This window comes from Balaenoptera physalus, assembly GCF_965194825.1.
Source record: "Balaenoptera physalus genome assembly, chromosome: 1".
In the NCBI taxonomy this organism is placed as follows: Eukaryota; Metazoa; Chordata; class Mammalia; order Artiodactyla; family Balaenopteridae; genus Balaenoptera; species Balaenoptera physalus.
In genome coordinates this window covers 158,829,568-158,843,325 of record NC_138882.1, presented here as the reverse complement: position 1 = coordinate 158,843,325, position 13,758 = coordinate 158,829,568, and the positions used below count along the sequence as shown (strand labels likewise).

The window sequence follows — 13,758 nt, the reverse complement described above, 5'->3', positions numbered from 1 at the left end:
CGCGATCTCCAGCGCCCAGCTCCCTGACGAACTCCAGGGGGCGTGGCTCCGGCCAATCCGGGCGGTGAACCGGCCCCCGCCAACCAATAGGCTCCTAGCGCGCGCCAGGCTGGCTTCACCGCGCCAGACCCGGGAGGTCTGAACGGAAGTCCGACCAGTCGGCGACTCCGGGGGCGAAGCCCCACCCCGTCCCCGACTGCAGGAGCGGAGTGAGGAGACGAAGAGGAAGTCCCGCGTGCGCACTGACTATACAAGCGAGGGACCTCGGTGTCATGGCCGCCGACGGTGACGATGGCGCAGCCTCAGCTCCAGCCGTCTCTGACGGTGAGTGGCTTCCCAGGGGCCGCTTTAAAAGCCTGTGCGCTCCGGGGGAGGGGAGGGTCTCGGGCTCGTAGTTCTAAGAAACCGATCTCAAGTTTCAGAGGACTAGCGCCTTCCTTCTGAACCAGCCACGAGGAGACTACAAGTCCCGGTGTGCACCGCGGTTCCGCCTGCAAAAGCCTGGAGTCTTGGGCGCAGGGCATGTGGGGGCATGTCGGGAGTTGTAGTCTGGAGCTCATGGCTCTGTTAAGTGGGGGAGGTTGGGAGCTGTGGTCCACAGGAAGTGGGACGGATTGGGGCGTTATTTATCAGGCTCTGGGGCATACTGGCTACTGCCGCCGCTTTCGGCCATGAACGGTAGTATAGAGCCTTTGAGATATTAAAGGAGCCGAAGTCCTCAAGCCTTGCAAAATATTTCCTGCAGGATGTGAGGAAAAGGAACCTCACAGATCATCTAGTCCTACCTTCCTCTTTTACAGGTTTTGATGCTGAGGGGGAAGAAATTTTCCCAGAGTCTCACATAAGCCACTGGAAGACCCAGGCTTTCTCTCCCCAAATTCAGGACACTGTTCACTCCAAGGCCTGTGTATAGAGCATATGTGATACGCTTGAGGAGAAAGCTGCCATTTCTTGCCTTGAGGGAAACTGCCCCTGCCCCTGCCCCCGCCCCCAGCCATGGCCTAGCTTGGTATCTTTCCTCTTAGGCCCTTGCCTGAGCATTAACATCCATCACCCTCCTTATCCCCAGGTGGTGCCAGCCAAAGCACAAAATCTGGGGAGGAGCTAGTAGTCCAGGTTCCCGTGGTGGATGTGCAAAGTGACAACTTCAAGGAGATGTGGCCATCCCTCCTGCTGGCCATAAAGACGGCTAGCTTTGTGGCTGTGGACACGGTGAGAGTTGGGAGTTGGGAGAGCAGGTGGTTGTGAAAGGGCTGGTACTGTGGACCTAACACAACTCTCCCTTTACTGCCCCATAGGAACTGAGTGGGCTTGGGGACAGGAAGAGTTTGCTGAACCAGTAAGTATAAGCCCTGATCTCTGTAGTCCTAGCCTTGGCAGGAGGGGCAGACCTCAACCCTGGAGTGGAGGTCACAGTCCTGGGTGGTTTGGGTCTTTCATGAAGCTAACTCCCAGCCACAGCCACCCCCAAACCCAACCCCAAGGTGCATCGAGGAACGTTACAAGGCCGTGTGTCATGCTGCCAGGACCCGTTCTATCCTCTCCCTGGGCCTCGCCTGCTTCAAGCAGCAGCCAGACAAGGTATGGGCTGATCTCACCTGCATCCCAGGTCTGTGGCTGGGGGGAGGAGGGTTGAGATCCTGGGGAACATCAGCTATGAAGTTTTTTTCTCCCAAGGCTGGATGTAGCAGAATCTCTTCCTTTCCCAGGGTGAACACTCATACCTGGCCCAGGTGTTCAATCTGACCCTGCTGTGCATGGAAGAGTATGTCATAGAACCAAAGTCTGTGCAGTTCCTGGTACAGCATGGCTTCGACTTCAACCAGCAGTACGCCCAGGGTATCCCCTACCACAAGGGCAATGACAAGGTAGGCCTCCAGCCTAGAGACTGCCCCTTCTGTGACTTCATTTCTTACTACTCTAGGCTGGGTGCATGGGGAGGATCTGCTTCTTGGGGAGTATGGGGAATCACTAGTGACAGAGCTAGGGAAACAAGACTGTTACACTGGTGAATAGCATTGAATTAGGTGAAAGCAAGGGAGAGCCTTCCAGGTGAGGGAGCCTGGGATAAGTGTCCTGCAAGGCTCCCTAGGGGACTCTGTCCTTCCTGATGACCCCTTTCTTTCCACCCAGGGTGATGAGAGCCAGAGCCAATCAGTGAGGACACTGTTCCTGGAGCTAATCCGGGCCCGCCGGCCCCTGGTACTACACAACGGTCTTATAGACTTGGTGTTCCTGTACCAGAACTTCTATGCACACCTGCCTGAGAGCTTGGGAACCTTTACTGCTGACCTATGTGAAATGTTCCCAGCTGGCATTTATGACACCAAATATGCTGCTGAGTTTCACGCCCGCTTCGTGGCCTCCTACCTAGAATATGCCTTCCGGAAATGGTGAGGAACTGGTTGAGAGAATGGGGTGGGGCCTGGTATAAGCTTGACTATTTCATTCACTTAAGATATTTAGTGAGCACTTATCATGTGCCAGGCACTGTTTTAGGTGCTGAGGGTTCAGCAGTGAACAAGACAGACAGAAACCCTTACTCTCATGGAGCTTATATGCTAGTGAACCGATACCCTCTTGCGATGTTACAGTGAGCGGGAAAATGGGAAGCAGCGGGCAGCTGGCAGCCCACACCTCACCCTGGAGTTCTGCAGCTATCCTTCTAGCATGAGGGCCCATATTGACTACCGCTGCTGCATGCCCCCTGCAACCTACCGTATTCATTCCACCAGCATCTGTGACAACTTCTCGGTGAGAGCACCTGCCCATTTCCTGGGGGAGGGACGTTTGATGCCTGGAACCCCTCTCTAAGCTTTTTTCCTACCTCTAGGCCTATGGCTGGTGCCCCCTGGGACCACAGTGTCCTCGGTCCCATGACATTGACCTTATCATTGACACTGATGAAGCTGTGGTGGAGGACAAAAGGCGACGGCGACGACGTAGGGAGAAACGGCGGAGGTCTTTGTTGGGCCTGCCTGAGAAACAGACTTCTGGGGAAACTGAGGATGGTCCTCCCACCAAGCAGGTCTGTAGGGTTGGCCTCAAGCCTGAGGAAATTGAGCAGGAGGTGGCTGAGGATGAGACTGGGAACCAACCTGGCTCTGAGCAAGGTCACAAAAATGACTTGGAGACGGAGCAGAGAGCAGCAAGGCCTGACACAGCTGACATGGCCAGCTCGGAAGCTCCAGAGAGTCAAGTCAGTCCTAACCCAGTGCCTGGGGATGGACTGCATCGGGCTGGTTTCGATGCCTTTATGACAGGTTACGTGATGGCCTATGTGGGAGTGGGCCAAGGACCCCAGCCCTGTAACTCTGAACCATGGCTACCTGAATGCCACAACAAGGTATACCTGAGTGGCAAAGCTGTCCCCCTCACAGTGGCTAAGAGCCAGTTCTCCCGTTCTTCCAAAGCCCACAACCAGAAGATGAAGCTGGCTTGGGGCAGCAGCTGACCCAACTTCACTCAGTGCCCAGGAAGAGAAGCTGAGGGTGGAACAGAGGGGTCTGGATCCCTCTAGCCTGTGAGTGTCCTACTCCTAACTACTAGGGGGTGGGGACAGGGTCCTGGCAGAGATACTGCTGCATCACTCCTGGACCTTTGCCTTTACCCCAGAGGATGAGGAACAAGGATACAAGTAAGAAGGCTGACCAGCACCTGTAACACAGACTTTATTCATTTTTAAATCTCAAAGTGTCCTGGGAAAGTTTAAAAAAAAAAAAAAATCAACAGAAACAAGATATGAAAATATTTGACCAGCTTCATCTTTGGTTATTTCTTATTGCGGCTCTATAAGGACAGACTCTTCCCATAGCTCCGGCTGTAGCAGAAAGGGAAGAAATCAGTCCACGTATAAACCATTTAACCAACTGGGTGTATCACGTGTTGACAAATACATAGAGCAGGCCCTAGGGCCTACAAAACCAGCCCTACTCCCAACACAAAGTTGAAAGTTTTATAGGGCAGAACATTAAGACTCCTTCATAAATATGAAAATAGATTAATCAACTGGAAAAGATCTTTGAATAGGTTAGCTGAGAGCCATGACCACCACTCTGCCTTGCCCTCCCCTTGCATAGAAATGTAGTGACGTGGTCTGACCGTGCAGTAAGTGCAAACAGCAATTATTCAAGTGTCTTAAACATTCTGGCAAGAAGCACCCCAGTCTTCAGGTCTGAGAAATAGCCATGCCCTTTATGGTCTCCTGGTCAGCTCCAGGTTCCATCCATTTTAGCTTGTATGCCCCAGGAAAGGAAAGGAGACAGACCTGGGATAGGAGAAGAACCTGGGGTAATAGCTGCCTGCCAGCGCACACTAGAACTAGGAGTCCTCTGGTCCTGTCTGGGGAAGTCTGGGTGGGGGCCAGAGCTCCTTGCTGGATTTCAGAGGCTTGGTATTAGCTGTTTGCCCTAACTAGGAAGGCGTCTCACTGCTGCCTCACCTCATACACAGCCATTGGGCACTGGGAACCCCAAAGTTGAGCCTGGCTTGGCTTAGCCTGCCTGCTCTGTGGGCCCCAGGGAGGAGTCAAGGCTCTGCAGCAAGGGGGCCCTGTGGCTTCAGCTGAAGGTCCATCCCCAAGGTGAGGTGGGGATTAACGCCCCTCACCCATCCTGCTCTCCCTGGGTTTTCAGGCCTATGCCTGAGACAGAAAAGGGGACTGGAGCCAAGTCTCTTGGCCTTTCTTCTACCTCCATCTCCTCAGAGGCACCTGCAAGGCATGGACTGGCCCCCTGAGACCTGGGCCCAAAACCGTTTTTTTCCTGGGGACTGGAGCAGTCCATGGCTTCATGGGCTGGAGCAGCTGGTAGGGCAGATGCTCGGAATGGTGGGATCTCCCTTACTCTGTACTTGTGACTACTGAGGCGTGGTAGGGGCCCATCAGATAGTGATTCTTCTCGGCCCATAAATGGACAAGCCTGTTGATGCAAGAACTCTGGTGAACTAGGCAAAGAACGCCACCGGCGAACAGGTGGGGCGAGGGGCTCCTGCCAATCAGCCATGGGCATAGTTCCAGGCCCTGGTGCATCCAGGTCAAATACCAGGGAGATGACAGACTTGCTGGGCAGGTCAAAGAACTTGACCTTGCCACCTTTGAGGTCCTGGCGAGCACTGAAAGGGTTGATTTTGGGGGCTCGGGCAGCATCACCTCGTTGTGGCTGGTAGTAGGGGTCCAAGACATTCACTGTACGTGGGGGCTTACTGGAGAAGATGTCTGACTGGCTTCGAGACAGCCAGATAGTACGTCTTGGGCGTGGGGACTTGGGAGGGATCTTGTCATCCAGTAAGCTCAGTCGCTTCACCCCAGGTCCTTTCTCCAAGAATCCTGAAGAATAGTGAGTCAAGTCAGGGTTACTCTCACTAGTCATTAAAAAATAGAAGCAGCACTTCATACCACAAAGTGTCACCACTCAGGAAACCAAAGTAAGTACCATTGCCCATTGCACCAATGAGAAAACAGACTCAGAAGGGAGGCAATATGCCAGCCCACAGCTCCAGGACTTTTTCAATCATCCCCTGCTCCTTTGCCTTTCTTCTGGACATGGGATCCTGTAATCACAGCCCTAGAGGGAAATCCCGGTCCCCCCACCATCCTAATATCCTCCCTTGGGGTCAGGTTGGACACTCCGGTCTAATCTCTTACCTTTGGCTGTGGACTGCAGCTTCCTGTCCCTCTCCAGCTCTTCCTCCTGTAGGCGGCTCAGAATTTCCTCCAAGATCTTCCCAATCTCCACAAAGGATGGGCGCAGTTTGGGGTCCATCTGTAGTCATCCACACCAGCCATTAGCCCTGCCCTCCCATCTTCCATCCCAAGGATGGCATTTGAGTCTGTCTGGCATCTTTTGAGATTCAGATGTGCATCTAAGAGATCTTTTCTGAAGGCCCCAGACCACAAGAGTGAGTCCCAAAATTAAGGTCAGGGAAGATGCTACTGTCTAATATCCTCCCCTATCTCAGCAGCCTTTCTGTATATGTCTTATCCCCTTGTTTGGCAGAGAACCCTCCAAAAGGGTATGTTCACATTGGTTGGTTCTATTCTTTGTTGAGTTCTGCAGCTAACATGTTTCTGGAAGCTACCTGGACAAGGCCCAGCTATCCCCTTAGTCATAACAGGTTGGTCCAACCCCAGAGCTATATAAAATAAAGGCTAACAAGAGCTTTTCTCACGGGTCTTGGACCAGCTGGACACACAGTCCAACTAAAATCTGACCAGAGCTCCATCAATATCTAAGGCAAGGGGTGGTAGGTCTACACTACAAGCTGAGGACAGGATAATACAAAGCAATTTTCCTTTCCTTGGTCCAAGGCTCTGGACCAGAGTCTGGCAGGCCTAAAGGAGGGAATGTGGGCACTGTCACTCATCAGTGAAAAACAGGTCCCTGTAAGGCTAATTAGCAGCCTCTCCCTAAAGTCCTAACCAGGTGAACAGGGTTCAGCCAGCCCCAACCAAAGCCAGGAGGAAAAAGATACTCACATTACAACAGTTGAAGGTGAGCTGCAGAAAGTCTGGGGGACAGTCTCCCACCATGTGCTGGAAAGCGTCATAGTCCAGCCCGAAATTCTGTGGATGGGTATGGAGGGGAAGGACCAGGGGACATTGGTAGCCAGGTCATGAATCCCTCCACCCATCCTGGCCTGCTCAGGAGAGTCTGGGAACTGCCCCAGAGAAGTAACCACAGACTAAGTTCCAGCAACTCCACCCAAGAAAAAAACGATTCCATGGCCTCAAAAGCAGCCCCATCCCAGTGGCACTGATCCCCATCCTGGAGCTCACCTCTGTTCGGGGAAGATAGTCTGGATCAGCCTGTATGCGGGCGATGATCTCACAGAGGATGATACCATAAGAGAACACGTCCGCCTGGTGGGAATTGAGATCTCAGTTTCCCTCTCAATGGGGTGAGAGGTGGGGTTTCTGCCCCTCATGTCCACTAGCCCAGGCCTGGGCCCTATTGTCCATATTTCATTCAATTCATTCACTAGGCAGCTGACAGGTACCAGCCCTGTTTCTGGCACGAAGGATGTAGATCCTCACCCCATACATGAAGTGTGACTCAGGACACTTTCTGCTAAGAATGGATTCTACAGAGAACCAGACTTTGGGGTCCCCAGACTCACCTTTTCATTGTAGGGCTCATCTCGGAGAACCTCGGGTGCCATCCAGAAGGGTGAGCCCACCACAGCCAGCTTCTCACTCCCCATGCTGTGGGGTGAGATTACATGGAAAATGAGCTTGCCACTGGCAGGTGCAATGAGATATCTGACCACTGGGAATTCCTCTCCCCCAAGGATGGGCACACACTAGAATTGACTGAATTTAGGGAGCTGAGGTTGGGCTGTGACCAAGTCCTGGCCGCTGAGGAGGAAGCTGGAGTCTTCCCTTTGCCTCAGTCCCTTCTGTGACCCCAGCACCCATTAAGGCTACCCACCTGACATCAGGGATCTTCTCAGCCAGGCCAAAGTCACCTACCACTGCAGAGTAACCATTCTCATCCCTCTTTATCAGGCAGTTCTAGGGTTCCCAAAAAAGAAGACAATGTGGCTCAGAAGTGGGACCAGCCAGCCATAGACTTTACCACCACCCCTCCCTGCCACAGGGCACCTTGTCCTCTGCTCCTTGGTGAAACCACACTCTTGGGCTGACCCCCGTGGTCAGACTTGGGGGCTCTGATAGCCATGTGAGATGAGTTAGGCCTGGATCTTTGGTGGCTGCCCTAGGACTATATCATGCTCCAAACAAATATTTATCTTACTTTCTATGTGCTAGGCATGGTTCTAAGTGTCTGAGATACCTCAATGAACAGAAACCCTCGTCCTCTTGGAGCTTACAATCTAGTGGAGGAAGACAGGCTATCATCAGGCCTCTGGCCTCCCTTCATCCTTCCCTCAGAACACAGAGACCCAAGGCCAGGTCTGATCTTGCCAAGTAATGTAAGCACAGGACAAGTGCCCAAGCCTACACCAACTTTCACTGCCCACAAGATCACAACCAACCTCTTCTCTGGCGTTAAAATTCCATGATCTCTGGGACTTCCCTGGTGGCGCAGTGGTTAAGAATCTGCCTGCCAATGCAGGGGACACAGGTTCGATCCCTGGTCCGGGAAGATCCCAAATGCCGTGGAGCAACTAAGCCCGTGAGCCGCAACTACTGAGCCCACGTGCTGCAACTACTGAAGCCCGCACACATAGAGCCCATGCTCCGCAACAAGAGAAGCCACCGCAATGAGAAGCCTGTGCACCACAACGAAGAGTAGCCCCTGCTTGTCACAACTAGAGAAAGCCCGTGCACAGCAACGAAGACCCAACGCAGCCAAAGAAAAAAATTCCATGATCTGGCTCTAACCAACCAGCTACCAACCTCCCCGTGCCTTGGTGCCCCTATGTACACATCTTCATCCAAACTTGTAACAGACAAGCTTGATTTGGGAAGCCTGAACAGGTCCTGCAAACCTTTGCCTTTGCTTATACTGTTCCCTTCCATTTGGAATGTTCTTCCAATTCTTTTCACCTCAGAAAATTTTGTGTTTTAAGACAAGCTTACCTTTCCAGTCCTGACCTCTCCAGCTCTCACCTTCATCTCTCTCTCATCTCAACTCCCTTAACCCCTCTGTGCCACTCCCTCTTACAGCCTAGCAGAGGCCATCAACTCCTCAGGAGCAAGTTTAGGTTTGGGCCTGCCTTCCTCACAGTATTCAATTCATGAGAGAGGCTCAGGACAAGCTCATTGAACAAATGCTGCTGTCTCCAGAGAAAGGATGACCCACCCAAGTGATGTGAAAATAAACACAAAGCAGCAACAAACTCTCCCCAAATAGCTGTGTTCAAAATGGCCCTATACCACTCTGGCTCAGGAGGCAACTCACTCCACCCACCTTCCTCCAGAGGCAGCAGGGAGCAGGGATCCTTGGCTCCCACGGACATTTCTGGGGCCAGCAAGGCCCTATATCACCAAACCAGCCCTCCCTCTTCCTTGCCTTGGCGTCCAGTTGCCAAGGCATTGCCAAGTCACCTGCTTACTCCACATCAGGTACAAATTAGTCCCTTACTCTGGCTTTGATGTGATCACACTATTCTCTCTTTCCCTGAGTTGGAAGGGAAATGTGATTTCATGTAATGTGATTTCATTACATCCTCTCCTACCCTTGATTCCTGGCAGACATAAGTGTCTCTGGCTTCTAAGCAGGACCGTCCTTGTGCTTGTCCTGGCTTTGGCCCTCCCATCAGTCCACTGGCTCAGCACTCCGCCACCCCCACCCCAGCTCCCTGACTTTACTGTCTGTGAGAAGACGGGCTCTAGGCCAGCTTGTCTATTAGACAGTCAAAGCCTAGGCTGTTGGGCACTGGCTTGTGAGGCAGTGGCACCTCAGATCTTTCACTTGTTTTTCTCCCCTCCTCCTCCTCTTTCACCAGCAACTCAGGTTCCTGTCTCCAAGGCTCAGTCTGAAGTCCTATTTACTATTTATTTGCTTTATAGCCCTCAGAAACAACCCTGTTAAATTCAGCTTAGATTCAGCAAGTAAGGAACAGAACAGGACTACAGTATACTGCCCTTGTCAAAGCTGTTCAGTTTCTGCCCCATCTTCACATTCATGGAGACCTCTTGTTCACTCATTATAAACCACCCATCCAGGAGGAAGTGACTTCATAGTAGCTTCTCTGAGCAGCTAAGAAATGACTACAGCAGGGATGATCAGGGCCCTACAACATGGGGCAAGCCTGCCTAGCCCGGTCTGCCTCTGGTCTGGAGTGTGACCACTGCCTCTCTTAAAGCTTCCCCACAGCCAACAGCTGGGCATTAGAGCCAAAGACAGAGACGGAATACTGAAAACCAAAAGAGCAAACTTTAGGAGTCTGTATCTGAGGCGAGAAGGAAAAAGGAGAGCAACTCTGACCAGGATTAGTTCCTATAGGGTTTTTCAATAAACTCCTGAGCCTGCCCTTAGTGGGGTCTGGGCTAGTGAAGTTTGGCTGGCGACACTTGCTGTTTTTAGTTCCTTATCTCCCATTCCTTCCTCACTGGCTTCTGCTGGAAGTGTTCTCACTGAGGATCCCCATGAGTTCTGTGGCATTAAGCTCAGTAGACAAAATCAGTCCTTTTATTACTTGATCTTGCTGCTGTTGACATTGCTGATTATTTTCTTCAGCACTTTTACATATGATTCAGGAATCATATTAGTACTGGGCATGCAGAGACTAAGCCGTTGCAGTCCTGGAGCTAACAGACTAGCCATTAGAGGCTAGTTACAGGCTATTCTTGTTCCTTTTGAATCTTCTCTCCTGGCTTCTGTGACACTATGGATTTCCTCCTCCACCTTTACACACTCCAATGCAGGCCCTAATGAGGATGATGGTCTCAGGGTTCTATCTTGGGCCTACAGCTTGTGCTCTATTGTGGAGGCTATTCCACATTTCTTTTCTAATTACCACCTCTGTGCTGATGACTCCCAAATGTATATCCTCAGCACTGACCTTTATCCTCAAGCTTCAGCTTTGCACATCTCATCTATTTCTGGACATCTCCTCCTGGATTATTCACACTGAACTCCATACATGCAAACTTGAACTCATCTTTTTTCCCCCAAAACTGAAACTCTAGCTATATTTTTACGTCAACTGGCACTGCCATTTTCCACCCAGTTTGCTAAGCTAGAAACTTGAGATTCAGCCTAGACTTTTTACTCTTACTCCAAGTAATTTTAGCTTCTAAATGTTTTTCAAATCGGTCCCTCCCTCTTCATCCCCACTACTATTACCCTAGTTCACATCCTCCCCTGAATACTGCAATATTCCAACTGGTCTCTGTGGCTTGGGCCAGGCTTGATCTCCATAATCCACCTTCCTCATTTCTGCCAGCATGATCTCTATAAAATGCAAATCTGTGTTACTCCCCTACTTAAAAGCTGGCAATGACATATTGTATGATTCCATTATATGAAACGTCCAGAATAAGCAAATCCATAGAAACTGATAAAAGATTAGTGATTGCCAAATGCTGAAGGGAGAGGAGAACAGGGCATGGGGTTTTCCTTTTGGAGTGATGAAAAGTTTTGAAATTAGTTAGTGGTGATTACTGAATATACTAAAAACTACTGAAATGTATACTTTGCAAGGGTGAATTTTATTTTATGTAATATCTCAAAAAAGCTGTTACTTTAAAAAAGCCACAATGGTTCTTCATTTCCTATCTAGAAGATAAAATCCAATTAGATAGTATATGATCAGACTCCTCTCTTTTCAATTCTTATCCCCTACCACTTCAGCCTCACAGTCTGCACATCAGACCGTTTATGCCTCTATGCCTTTGTTTATGCAGTCTGGTCTGGTCTGGAATATAACCCCCCTCCACACACACAATACTTACTAAGCAGAATTCAATTTTCAAGATTCAGCTCAAGCATCACCTTCTCCAAGAAGTCTTCTCTGTACCCTCAGGCTGGGTTAAATATCCTTTTTCAAAGCACCCTATGCTTCTCCTCTCTCTAACCTTAGCATTTGAGATATTATAATGAAAGTATCTGTTTCTATAGTCCCTTCTTATAGCTATAGACTGTAAGCTATAGACTATAAGCTTTAGCAAAGCAGGGATGTCTTAAGAGGGAAGTGGCCTAGAGGAAGTGGCCTAGAGAATATTTCCTAGCCCCTTGGGCAAGGGACGGATTGTCTACTTCTGTCTGTGTGGTACCTTACGAATTACAAAACATTTTTCATAAACATAATCCAAGTGATTCAAACAACACTGTCAGGTAGGCAGATCTGAGATTTTTACATTTAAGATGAGAAAAGTGTAGCTTACAACTATAAGTGGTAAAGACGCAGGTCTCCTGACTCTAAAGGGATCCCTCCTAATGATTTTGGCCTCTCCAGAGGAACTGGCTGAAAAGCTTTCCACTAGAGACAGCAAGGCCATGGCAGGAACAATGTAGTCTTAACATAGCAAAAGGGGGCTTCCCTGGTGGCGCAGTGGTTGAGAGTCTGCCTGCTGGTGCAGGGGACACGGGTTCGAGCCCTGGTCTGGGAAGATCCCACATGCCGCGGAGCAACTGGGCCCGTGAGCCACAACTACTGAGTCTGCACGTCTGGAGCCTGTGCTCCGCAACAGGAGAGGCCATGATAGTGAGAGGCCCGCGCACCGCGATGAGGAGTGGCCCCCGCTTGCCGCAACTGGAGGGGGCCCTCGCACAGAAACGAAGACCCAACACAGCCAAAAATAAATAAATTAATTAATTAAAAAAAAAAAAGATAGCAAAAGGGGCCAGGGCCCATGGAGAAGGCAGCACTGTTTGTGCAGGCAATACAATAAGACCCCTTCATCTGGGATGCTAGCCCCTACCTCCAACGTTGGTTAATCCAAGGGCACCTAGTGTAATGCTTGCATTTCTCACCCAACTTGGACATGGCCCCAGTACAGACTATTTGACTACAGAGTACAAAATCTGAAGCTCAGACCACTGTGGGGTTCTGAAGAAGCCAGACTAATTTTCAGGCTGTGTGGGATACAAAGTCCACTAAACAGAGGATGAAGAATGCTTTATTCAAAAGTATGCCTGGAATAAGCAGCAGACATAAGAAAGGCCCAGTCAGACTTCCCTGAGGCGACAGGTGACCTTTTCAGGTTCAAAGAGGGGCCCAGGCACTGCTGCTTCCTGGCTCCCGTTCTTCTTTGTCCTACTCCTATTATAATACATCACACCGTAGCAGAGAGACTTACATGTTTGCCTCGTCAAGGGCAGGGAATGATCCCATTTATCTCTGTATCTCTAACCTAGCACAGACACACAGAAAGAACTTAGCAAAAGTTTGTTATATGAAAGCCTGGATAGATGACTGAAGCTTCTTTCAAAAGCAGGTGAAAAGGCATACACTAATCATACATTCGACTCTCCATAATAGGGACTTAGCTGACAAGAGACTCAAAAGGTGGCCATGAATGCATTTCTGGAAGCCAACACAAATCCTTCAGAACTGGGCCAGAGTAGACACCTAAGAGCAGATCCTGAGGTCTCCTAGAACAGCTGCACAGTCAGTATTGGCGCTGAATAAAACCACCTGAGCGGAGAAATGCCAAGTCCACTTGTGAGTGTTAGCTCTAAGCTAAAGCTATTTCTAGAACAACAAAAAAAAGGCTTCCCATGTGCCAACACCTCTCTCCACTTACCACCAACAAATTCACCCATAAACCCACTTAGAAAGAAAGTACTGATTCTACATCTCAAGAAGGGTTAAAAGTTTCTTTTCATACCACAGGGAGATCAGAGACTGAATTGCCCTCCTAAATGTCCCAGAGACGGCTGCAGTCCAAGTCTCAAAAGATTATCTGGTTTGCTGTAATGTGTCCCATCCCTTCCCTTCCCCTCCATCCCACCATGTGATCCCCTCTCTTTTCTATAATTCTTGGGAAATAATCTACTCACATATCTGTCTCTCCAACTTGACTAAGAGCCCAGGGATGGTACAGATTGCATTCTAGTAATTTCTATGTCCTCTAGTAGCACAGTATAAATGGTTCCCAAAGGCTGTTGATGGTTCTCTTTATAAAAAATGACTACAGGGTGCCCTAATACACACTCTCTACCTCCCCCCAGCATTCAACTTTGTTTCTAATTCATGCTCTCTTCAGTCTCTGAAAATTGGCATTTTCTGTTCCTAGTTGTGGGGTTCCTAGCCTAAGACCACAGCTAGATAGGCTTTTCACTCTAGTGGAATGGCCAGAGTGGATTCTTTGGAGTGAAAAACAAAAAACAAAAAAACATTCCCACCCCC

General features: G+C 50.0%; 2 protein-coding genes across 6 annotated transcripts in view; one reads left to right on the top strand and one right to left on the bottom strand.

Annotated features, from left to right (window-relative positions):
• The first annotated feature begins 6 nt into the window (after nucleotides 1-6).
• On the top strand, nucleotides 7-3,762 carry TOE1 (target of EGR1, exonuclease). Of its 2 annotated transcripts, XM_082455445.1 has the most exons (9): nucleotides 7-324; nucleotides 801-901; nucleotides 1,070-1,212; nucleotides 1,299-1,339; nucleotides 1,485-1,581; nucleotides 1,710-1,868; nucleotides 2,134-2,393; nucleotides 2,595-2,754; nucleotides 2,834-3,762. In XM_082455445.1, the coding sequence occupies exons 3-9, from the start codon at nucleotides 1,156-1,158 to the stop codon at nucleotides 3,452-3,454; spliced, it is 1,395 nt and encodes a 464-aa protein (XP_082311571.1). In that variant the 5' UTR covers nucleotides 7-324; nucleotides 801-901; nucleotides 1,070-1,155; the 3' UTR covers nucleotides 3,455-3,762. The 2 variants fall into 2 exon arrangements, with proteins under 2 accessions (XP_082311571.1, XP_082311570.1); XM_082455444.1 differs by lacking the exon at nucleotides 801-901.
• Nucleotides 3,655-13,758, bottom strand: part of TESK2 (testis associated actin remodelling kinase 2) — a 138,551-nt gene continuing 128,447 nt past the window's right edge. For 3 of the 4 annotated variants that reach the window (XM_082455319.1, XM_082455320.1, XM_082455317.1), the window contains 6 exons: nucleotides 7,428-7,510; nucleotides 7,117-7,201; nucleotides 6,776-6,859; nucleotides 6,476-6,562; nucleotides 5,645-5,762; nucleotides 3,655-5,326 (listed from right to left, as the gene is read on the bottom strand). In XM_082455319.1, coding sequence (XP_082311445.1) covers nucleotides 4,605-5,326; nucleotides 5,645-5,762; nucleotides 6,476-6,562; nucleotides 6,776-6,859; nucleotides 7,117-7,201; nucleotides 7,428-7,510 — 1,179 coding nt within the window. In that variant the 3' untranslated portion in view covers nucleotides 3,655-4,604. The remainder of the gene's footprint in view (nucleotides 5,327-5,644; nucleotides 5,763-6,475; nucleotides 6,563-6,775; nucleotides 6,860-7,116; nucleotides 7,202-7,427; nucleotides 7,511-13,758) is intronic. The other variant, XM_082455318.1, reaches the window with a different exon arrangement.